The sequence below is a fragment of the Mustela putorius genome, unplaced genomic scaffold, assembly GCF_011764305.1.
Source record: "Mustela putorius furo isolate JIRA1106 unplaced genomic scaffold, ASM1176430v1.1 tig00000407_pilon_pilon_pilon, whole genome shotgun sequence".
Classification (NCBI taxonomy): Eukaryota; Metazoa; Chordata; class Mammalia; order Carnivora; family Mustelidae; genus Mustela; species Mustela putorius.
Window position 1 is genome coordinate 15,212,174 of NW_025421373.1, and position 10,689 is coordinate 15,222,862.

The 10,689-nt window shown below is 49.5% G+C and overlaps 1 protein-coding gene across 3 annotated transcripts in view; it reads left to right on the forward strand.

The window, feature by feature from the left end:
- The window catches only part of NIM1K (NIM1 serine/threonine protein kinase), a 66,749-nt gene extending 56,248 nt beyond the window's left edge, over positions 1-10,501 (forward strand). For all 3 annotated transcript variants that reach the window (XM_045079526.1, XM_045079528.1, XM_045079527.1), the window contains 2 exons: positions 3,945-4,213; positions 6,278-10,501. In XM_045079526.1, coding sequence (XP_044935461.1) covers positions 3,945-4,213; positions 6,278-7,027 — 1,019 coding nt within the window. In that variant the 3' untranslated portion in view covers positions 7,028-10,501. The remainder of the gene's footprint in view (positions 1-3,944; positions 4,214-6,277) is intronic.
- Positions 10,502-10,689: the final 188 nt, after the last annotated feature.

The window sequence follows — 10,689 nt, forward strand, 5'->3', positions numbered from 1 at the left end:
AGCCGGCTGCTTTATGCCCACATCACCTCTCACGCCGGTCCCCTGTTACCCTGCTGTGCGGGCCACCTTCCACCTCCTCCCCAGACCCACTGTCCACCCTCATTCTGCTCCCTGCCCCAGGCTGCGTCAAGTCTCCTTCGTTCTCTGGGTGCCCGTTGGCTTTGGTCTCTTGCAGGGGACCAAAGGAAGGAGAGGGAGGTTTGATCTCTGTTCACCCAGACTCTCACGGTAAGGTTGGCTCAGCTTGGCTGAGTGTCTGGAAGGAAGTTCTCAGCTCTTCTCATGGCAAACTTTTCTACACAGCACTCTGTGTTCTGATATCTCTTTTCTCCCCTTTTCCCTTTGGTCCCACAGACAGATTTTGCTGGTCCACTCTAGGTCTAAAAATGGGAATTTGTTGCTGATACTTAGCAATTGGAACATTTGCATAAAATGATGTCTGGCTTCTCTTGAAAAAATTCAGATTTGACAACACTGAGTCTCCATTCTAAATAGGGACAACTGTCTGGAGTGGCGTTTGCACTGGGGCATGTACTCCTCAGCACTCCATAGTCCCCACTAATCCCTATTGCCTTCCAATAAGTGTGCCACCCTATCTCCACCCTGGCCCCCTCGAGATACTGGAGTTTGCGAGTCCTAGTTTAAGGAATGTGTTGCCCACTACATGGGACCTGTGTCAGACTCTCTACTAGATTTGGAAAAAGAGAGGGTTACTTTCTTCTCTCTCTCTCTCTCTCTCTCTCTCTCTCCCTCCAGTGCCTGCACCAAGAGGGTCCTCTCTGTGGGACTGCTATAATCACCACCTAAACCACCAGGCTGCTCTTAGGTCTTCTATCCATTTCCCACAGTGCAGCCAGAGTGTTCATTCTGACCTGGAAATCAGATGATCATACTCTCTCTCCCTGAAACCTGCAGACTGTCTGCCACTGTCCACCAGATAGTCTGCCTTTCTTGAAAAAGCCTCCAAGGTCCTGGGTTTTCCACTGCTGCTGACCACACAAGACTGGTTTGGGCCCACTCCCCTCATTCTCTGTGTCCAGGATAGCGGGCTCCCCTCACGTCCTCGAACACACACGTCATCCCCCGCCCAGGCCTGGCCCACCTCTTGGCCACAGCTCAAAGGTCCTTTCCCGGAAAGGCGTACTCTTCCCTCACTTGGGCTGCACTTGTCATAGGGGCTTTTTTCAGTCTTTGTCCCTCACTGGACTAGGAACAGTGTCTTCTTCATTGCCTGGTGCACGCGGGTGCTCCGCTGTGCTCACTGACCGCCCGTCGGGGGAGTGGACGTGGAGACCTCACTCTTCCTGGAAGGGCAGTTTCTGCCATTTGATGACCATTCCCAGGACCCAGGCCTCTACAGTGGGTTCTACGATCATCCCTTCATGGTATGAAGCATGGCAAGCATCTGATTTAACACACAGTGGAGGAAGCGGGTGGGGAGGAGCATGAGGCCCCGGGGTGCCCAGGGCATGGAGTGTAAAGAAGCTCCACTTTCCACCCCCCGCCCCCTGGCCCCCACAGTCCCTCTCCTGCCTTACTCCAGTCCAGACCCTGGGACGCCAGCCTTGCCAACAGCCACTCAAACGTTGAACAGAAATAAGACTAGGCTTGTGCTCCAGGGAGGCTTGTGCTCCAGAGAGGTTTGTGACAGCAGCCTGACCGCTCCATGACCTGGTCATGGGTGCCCGCAGTGTGGGAGGCCGGCTGTGGCCGCCGGCCAAGCTACAGAGGGGACGCGCGCTCGCTCTCGCAGACGTCGGGGTCAGGATCAAGGGAGAGTGGGGCGGGCTCTTCTGCAGGCCGTCTGCCAGATTCAAGGATGGTGCTCTTTATTCCAGCCCCTACAACAGCAGCTCAGCTATCCGCTACCCAAACCTAAAGCTCCTGTTTCTGGGCAGCAGCTCGAGTGAATCTTACTCCTAAAAACTGAAGGGTAGAAAAGCCGCGAGCCAGGCTCCAGTGGCATGCCCCTCCAGGCTCGCTGGTGGGAGTCCGTCCCTGGGACTCGCTGCCTGCGGAGGTTATGCAAACCACGAGGGTTTCTTCTCCCTTACGGCTCTTCACCTTCTTCCCCAGTATCGCCTCCACCAGAGTGAGTGGGGTCGCATCAGACGCCAGTGGACCCTGCCCCCTTCCATTCCAGAAGCCCTAGTGAACCTACTTTCAGCACCAGCAGGGCTCCGATTTCAAGCCAGCTGCATCGGTTTTCATGCCCACAACCACTGTGACAAAGTTCTTCAAAACACTTGTTTTGCAAGTGGGTCAAAGGGAGCCCTGCAATCCTGTTTTCTCTCTTACTTTCCTGGAACCTTCTTTCCTTACCTAATACAAAGTCCGGTCCAATTCGAACCAAAAAATGAATTGTTTTACTTTGGGGTACTTTCATCATTTTCAAACATTGACCACTTCTATTACATGATTTATGTTAATCGTATAAATTAATTGTAGGAAAATTAGAGAATATAGATACATAAAATTTCTTTTTTAAAAAACCACCCATGATCCCATTATTAATAACTGTTCTAAACATTTTGGTGCATTACTTGCCAGATCTTTTCGTATTTTGAATTTGTATAAGTGTATATGTGTGCAAATGTGTATTTGTATTTTTTCTCACTTGTTCTCTATTGAACATCTCTTCATTTTAATAAGGATCCACATCATGTGGCTAGCTGCTCGGTTACTGTTACAGAGACAGATGAACCAGACATCATTTTAACCCTCTCTCTGGCTGGATGCCGTTCCTGACATCACGGAAGTCTCCTTCCACATCTAGTCTTGTACACGTGTCAGACGATTATGATTTCTTTAAGATTAAATGCCAAAGGTCGGGGCACCTGGGTGGCTCAGAGGGTTAAGCCTCTGACTTCAGCTCAGGTCATGATCTCAGGGCCCTGGGATCGAGCCCCACGTTGGGTTCTCTGCTCAGCGGGGAGCCTGCTTCCCCATCTCTATCTGCCTGCCTCTCTGCCTACTTGTGATCTCTCTGTCAAATAAATAAAATCTTTAAAAAAAAAAAAAAAGATTAATTGCCAAAGGTGAAATGGCTAGGTCAAAATGTGCAGCCATTCTGAGGACTGTCAATACGTAATAGCAAATTACAGTCTGGAACGATCCGACTGGCAACCCATCCCACATCCTGGCTCGTGCCCTCCTGGGGCTCTGCACATACTGAGCGCCGGTGTGGACTGCACAGTGATGTTACGTGCTTGGCATGAACAAAGTCAGATAAAATGTAGCCACGAGAGAAGGAGTAGGAGGGACACACAGAGAAGGAATCAACATGTAGAGGCTAGTGTGCTGAGATCATCATACAAAGAACACACAGACATCGGAATGTCCTGGAAGAGGCTGGTTCCGAGGCTAGCCCACAAGGCTCATCAGGCCTTACTTGCGTAAAGAACAGGGAAGCAGTGGCGAGCCAGGTAGAGGAAATGTTCCAGATGGGGGACAGGTCCCAGACTGCGATTTGCCGTCCCTTTTCAGAAACAAGCAGAGGTTGTGTAATGGTTGAACTACAGTTCTGTGTGGGGCAGGAGTATCTGTGGACAGGGGTGATGCCTGGCGAGGCAGAGGACCTAGATTGGGTCTGATCAGGAGGGCCTGTCTGGGCTAAGCAAAAATCTTTCACTTTATCCAGGAAATTAGATAAATATCATCAAACTGAAACTTCCTTGGAAGACAGAAGTTGGCATCAAAATCTGTGTGTGGAAAAAAAAAAAAAATCTGTGTGTGGAAGACTCACCCTGACCCAAGGGACGAGGACTGATGTCAACTCGAGAACGGCTGTCATCACCACTGAAGAGCTCTGTGAGCTTGGGAACAGCCGTTCACCCTCTGTGTCTAGTGAAATAAAGTAGCCAATCAAGCTCCCTCCCCATTCAAAAAATCTCTATGCACCTATGAACACTGGCACATCCTTTGACTTTTTTTTTTTCTCCCAGAAAAGGTGGCCATTAAGATCCTGGACAAGACCAAGCTAGACCAGAAAACCCAAAGGCTACTATCCCGTGAAATTTCCAGCATGGAAAAACTGCACCATCCCAACATCATCCGTCTGTACGAAGTTGTGGAGACCCTATCCAAGCTCCACTTGGTCATGGAGTATGCAGGGGGTGGGGAACTCTTTGGAAAAATTAGCACCGAAGGGAAGCTCTCAGAGCCGGAAAGCAAGCTCATCTTCTCCCAGATTGTGTCTGCTGTGAAGCACATGGTGAGTGGGGGTGAGGAGAGGAGTCTCGCTCCCATACTCCCCGCATCGGAGCATGGGCTTTGGTTCACCACCATCCGGGCGTCCCAGGAGGCTTTAGTCCCATGAGGGATGGCAGGCGTCCCATCTGTGAGAGTCCAAAGTCTGGATGAGATCACACTCGCCTCTGAAGCAACACCCAGGGATCTCCAGTTACACGGCAGCCTCCTGGCTTCTGGGGCAGTTGGCAGGAGTAACAAGAGGACCCTCATCAGGCCCTGGCCACCGCCATTTCTCCACACCTGTCCTCCACTGCCAGAGAGCCAGCTCCTCTCTGCTGCTTGGCCCTGTCTTCATGTCTGTGTGTAGGACGCTCTGTCCCCTCTAACCATGTCACATTCCAAATCCCATCCACCCTCATGTCTCTGCTCAGCTTTCCCTCTCTCTGGAATATTCTTCAATCTCCCATCAGCTTATGCAGATCATTCCTGCCTTTGGTGAGTTCCTCCAGCTCTGGCTGCCTCCATGCTCTTCCGATTTTTAACATTTGGTGATGCTATTCTTACCTTAGTTCCCTGATTATTTCTTTAGGTAAATCTGGACTCCTAAACCACACCCTCCAGTTCCTCCAAGAGCTGGTTCTCACTTGCCCTCTCCGCCATTGGCCGTATTGTGCGCACACAGAGGAGCTGGAGGCACGGGCCTGACCACCACCTCCATGGATCCGTTAGTCCACAAGTCTGAGCTGTCCTCTTTACCCAGAGGGTAGAAAAGAAACATTTGTCTGGGGACTGTGTGAGCTGAGAACCTGTTTCTAGTTCATTCCTCTGACTGGGCTCTGTGGGGTGAGGCTAGGACCAGAGACTTCCTGAACCAATCACTAGAGGGAAATTAGTGACCTGGAGCCCCAAGATAGGCATCAGGAGAGAGAAGGGGAGGGGAAAAACGAGCAAGAGAGAAGAGCCCGACTGTAACGGCGGTGGGTGTTTCAGACTCATGGTGCCACAGGTGGCATTCAAGTGGCCCTGTGCTGCCGTGAACTTTCCCAGGCCAGGGAGTGGGCAGGACACACATCAAACAATAGAACAGATGGGAAGAGTCTTCTTCATCCTCCGTAGAAAGGAAATTGGGTGGGAGAGCTAAAGAGAATCAGGCTGAGTCCCCTGTAGCTCTGTGCCCTGACATTTCTCCCAGCTGCCTGGTCTCTGAAGGGAGGAAGAGAGGATCATGGATGTAGATCCGGGTTCCACTGAGTGTGTTGACCCCGTGCCAGGACCTTGCTGAGCGCCTCAGATGCAGCACTCGTGCAGGCGGCTGTCGCTGTCTCACTTTACAGAGAAAAAAAACATATTACACAGCCGGTATTGTTGAACCCAGAATTATCCAAGCCACCAGGCTCCAAAGCCTGGATTCTTTCCCCAGGAAGCCCAGCAAAGTAACATTAAACCATCTCCCAAGAGCCCTGGGGACTAAGGACGTCAGGGGTCCCAAGTTGTCTGGATCCAGAACGTGAGAGTGGGGGTGGGGCATGTGCTTGCCACCCACGGCAGGACCTGCTGCTAGAACCTTGCCAAATATAGCCTTTCTTTCTTTCTACTGAATTCTATAAAGACAAAGGAGCCCCCTTGGTCCCCCACAAAGAAGCAAGGGTTCTGAACCATCTTGGTGTTGGCCCTCCTCAAGAGACAGCTCAGCCAGGAAAAAAAAAAAAAGATTTATGGCCTCAAATAGGAAAGATTAGTTTCACTGTGTTTCAGAACATGCAGTTTTGAAAGATCTGGGTTCATTTCTGGCACTAATTCCCAAGTCCCATGTGTGGGACAGACTCCTGCCATTGTCCCATGGAAGAACAGAAGCTTTGGTCTGTTCGAGGGGGTGTCATGTTTGCTAAGGGTCAGGACCGGGCAGCCGGCTGGGGTCGGGGGGCGGTTCACAGGTCTGAGTTAAGTTGACATCCGTGGAGCTGCTGGTATTACCCCCATCATCACCTCACCACAGTGAAACATCAGAGCCACTGACGCCTTTATTATTTTCGTGTTGGTATTCTACCTTGAAAACGATGACTTCTCCCCATGTCTCCTTCCACAGCACGAGAACCAAATTATTCATAGAGACCTGAAGGCAGAAAACGTATTTTATGCCAATAATACCTGCGTGAAGGTGGGTGACTTTGGATTCAGCACCGTAAGTAAAAAAGGCGAAATGCTCAACACCTTCTGCGGGTCGCCCCCCTACGCCGCGCCCGAGCTTTTCCGGGACGAGCATTACGTGGGCGTTTACGTGGACATCTGGGCGCTGGGGGTGCTGCTGTACTTCATGGTGACGGGCACCATGCCCTTCCGGGCAGAGACCGTGGCCAAGCTGAAGAAGAGCATCCTGGAGGGCGCGTACAGTGTGCCCCCGCACGTGTCGGCGCCCTGCCTCCGCCTCATCCGCGGGGTCCTCCAGCCCGTGCCCGCCGACAGGCACGGCATCGACTCCATCATGAGCAACGAGTGGATGCAGGGGGTGCCGTACCCCACCCCTCTGGAGCCTTTCCAGCTGGACCCCAAACATCTGTCTGAAACCGGCACCCTCAAAGAAGAAGAAAATGAGGTCAAAAGCGCTCTAGAACATTTGGGTATTACGGAAGAGCACATCCGCAACAACCAAGGGAGAGACGCCCGGAGCTCCATCACGGGCGTCTACCGGATCGTCCTGCACAGAGTGCAAAGGAAGAAGGCTTTGGAAAGCGTCCCGATAATGCTGCTGCCGGACCCTAAAGAAAGGGACCTAAAGAAAGGGTCCCGTGTCTATAGAGGCATAAGACACACATCTAAATTTTGTTCAATTTTATAAATTGCGTTAAACTCCTGGTCATTATCCAAGAGCATTGTTGCTGCTTTTAAATTTTTTCATGGACAACTTGGGTGGAGACATTTTTGTAATTTTTAAATAAATTTAAATTTAAGATATGCATTTCTCCCCCTTCCAACCAAGTCTAGATTTGCTCTCTTGTTCTTAACCTCGAGCAGTCATTCATTTGTTTAATCAAGAAATATTTACCCAGAGCCTCCTATGGGCCAGGCACTCTTCCAGGTGTGGAGGAAAGAGCGAGCAGTGGGACGGGCTGGGCCCTTGCTCCCCTGTGCAGGATGTTCCAGAGCTGGACAAAGGCACTGACGGAAAACCATGTAAGTACAGCGCGAGATAGTGACAGCCGCTCCTGCCAGCCCCACGTTAGGGGCCTTGTCGTCAGCGTGTTTGGGTGCATCTACACTGTTTTTCCTAACTTAGGCCACAGTGTCCCAGTCTGCTCCTATTCAGGCTCTGACTTTGATCCAGAACTGTCAGGACAGTGTTTCATCCCATCTGCTGCTCAGCCAACCGCCCGGTTAGACCCCAGGCCTCTTTCTGGTACTTTTCCCTGGGCTGCGGGAGGTCAGGCTCTCCTCAACCCCAGCCCCAGTGGGCCTTGAGGTGGGAGTTGGCTCACCTAGGCCTGTATTTTTACCCCAGGCTTCCCAAGCAGTTAATAAAAACTAGCCAAGCACACAGTCTTTCTCACGGGCCCCTGCTGGTCAAGCGCCACGGGTACTGGGAGAGCCCGCCAGCCCTCGTCCGCCTGCACCGAGACAGGAGTCTGGGTGGCCATCATGCTGTTCCCACACGCCGGGGCCAGTCAGCGTCTGCTCAGCAACAGCCCCTTATGTCCTGTTGTTAACAAATTACTACGAGTGTCGCTGCTTAAGCAACGTGAATTACTATCTGACAGTTCTGAGGTAGAAACAAGTCCACATCAGGTCTCCCCGGTGCTAAGACCAAGGTGGCATCAGGGCTGGGTTCCTTTTTGCAGGATCTAGAGAAGAATCCATTTCCTCGCTGTGTGTGCTTCTAGAGGCTGCCCACGTTCCTTGGCTCATGATCGCCCTCCTCCTTCTGCAAAGCCAGCAGTGTTGCATCTCTCTGGCCCTCGATCTACAGTCATATCTCCCTCTGATCACATTTGCTTTTGCCAAGTAAGGTAACATAGTCACAAGTTCCAGAGGTAGTCATCTTCAAGGATGGCGGGGCTGGGGGCAGGGGGGCTGGTGTCGAATGGCTACAACATTTTGCCGACTACAGATGGCAGTGGTGCTGATTGCTTTGACAGGTGAGTAAACCAGCTCCAATCTATCCTGAGGATCTGCACTGTAGAGCTGTTCTGGGTACCGACTGTCTTCGCCTGGATTCTAAAAAAAGCCTGAGACAAAAGCTTACATGCAACTGACCTATTTGGGAAATGATCCCAGGATGCAGAAGGTGTGCAGGAGTTACACAGAAAAGAGGGAAGCCATGGGCAACGGGTAGTCGATCTCCAAGAGGAACCTTCTGGAGTGCTGCTCAGAACTGTCTACCCAAGGGATGAAAGGAGGAAACACTTAACCGCCAGCCAAATGTCCACCATTGGTTAAGGGTGCTTCCATGGGAACTGTACCAAGTGAATTCTGTGGGAATCCTGCAGTGAAGGTACAGCGGAAGGTATATAGCAGGAATCCAAAGGAAGGTGCTGGGTATTCTCTGAGATCCTGGTCGAAGACTGAATGGAAACAGTTGCTAGACCTGTGGCTGGAGCTGAGGGCAGGCCAGAGAGCATCTGATATGGGGCCCAGGGGTTTGGATACATAAACCAAAGGCTCTAAGGCTAAATGAACGAACTGGGCACATGTGAGGAATGGAGAAGACAGGGTAGATGAAAACACTGTAAACCTTGGGGAGTGTGGTACTGACTTGAAGTAGGCAGAGAACAGATACCCTAGGCAGTTGCAAGCCTATTTGAATAATAAATTTGACACACAGGACAAAATGTGCTCACTGCAGAGTAAGGCGGTCCAGTCAGCCTTCAAGGAGGAAGCAGCTCTCGAGATGAGGCCCCAAAGTTCAACAAAGTTTGCTAAGATGGGTTGGAAGTGCTAGTTTAACAGCATCTGGAAGGCAAGGAGGCACGGGATGCTTTTGCAAAATTAGTCTAACAAAACTGTTATTCTCTTTTTAATTATAGGTGCATATGCAATGATGAAATAGGACAAAGATGAATTCCTTGTTTTTTTACTTCTAAATATTTAAAATGAAAACTTGTTTCTTATTAAAAGCTGAAGCCCTGATGATCTATAAATTTCCTGAGGATTGGTATCCATAATTTTCAGCATCAAATTACTACCTTTATAATAATTTTTTGTGGGGGAGAGGAATCATAGGTCAACTAACTATTCACTTTGACCACCAATCAGGGAAAAAAAATGAAGAACTCAGGGTTTAACTAAAAGTAGTTGCTAGATTTCTTCCCATTCAGCTGATGATGTACTGTAAGTTGGCTAATTGAACATGGTAATAAATAATAAAAAAAAAAGTAGTGGCTAGAAATTTTAAAGAAAGTGTTCATTTTTATGTCAAGATTACCTAGCCCTAAATTATTTAAAGATCTTGTTACGTTCCGTGCTTTACTGACCCCTTTAGTGTTTCTCTCTACAACATTTCAAGGAGACATGACATGAAGTGTTTCAATTGAGTCACAGGAGTATCAAAAGCAGCTGTTTGCATCTGTCTGAGTATTATCTCCTGTGAATCTTAAACTTATTCATTAGTATTCATAAAAACAAAAGCCAAAATGTTAAAAAAAAAAAATTAGGTGCCCAAATAGAGCACAAATTCCAACAAACATTAATTAGCATGGAAGAATTTGCAAAAATGACCTTACAGAAAGAACACTAGCCCGTTTTCTAAATGACCCAGAGGGACAGACTCTCCTAGAAAATAAATTATCACTAAGTATTGAATCTACACATGACATGATGGTATGAGCTGAACTGGGCTAGAAGATAATCAGGGTTAATTCCTAATTCATACAATCCTGAGAGTGGATAGGGCTCTTAGAGGTAACTAGTCCAGTGTTCCCGCCACTGCAAAAACTCTAAAACCCCTGGGAGCACCAGCAACATGGGGCTCTTAGGGGCACCCAGGTGGCTCGGCTGGGTGAGTGTCCAATGCTTGATTTCGGCTCAGGTCAACATCTCATGCGGTCATGGGATCGAGCCCCAGTCAGGCTCTACGCTCAGTTGGGTTCTGCTTGAGAGTCTCCCTCTCCCTCTCCCCTGCTCATGCTCGCTCTCCCTTTCAAATAAATCAATCTTAAAACATGTGGCTCTTAGGTTGGAGGCTCTTGCTGATAATAAGCCATTCTATATGGACTCTTAAATTTGCTTTTAATCTTTAATTGGTAACTCTTAATCTTAGGTTGCTTTTAGGAAAACATAGTAATTCTCTTCATAAATATTTATGGCAAAGTTTATTTTTTCTTTTTTTAAAGATTTTACTTATTTGACAGAGAGAGATCCCAAATAGGCAGAGAGGCAGGCAGAGAGAGAGGAGGAAGCAGAGAGCCCGACGTGGGACTTGATCCCAGGACCCCGAGATCATGACCCGGGCCGAAGGCAGAGACTTAACCCACTGAGCCACCCAGGTGCCCCTATGGCGAAGTTTAT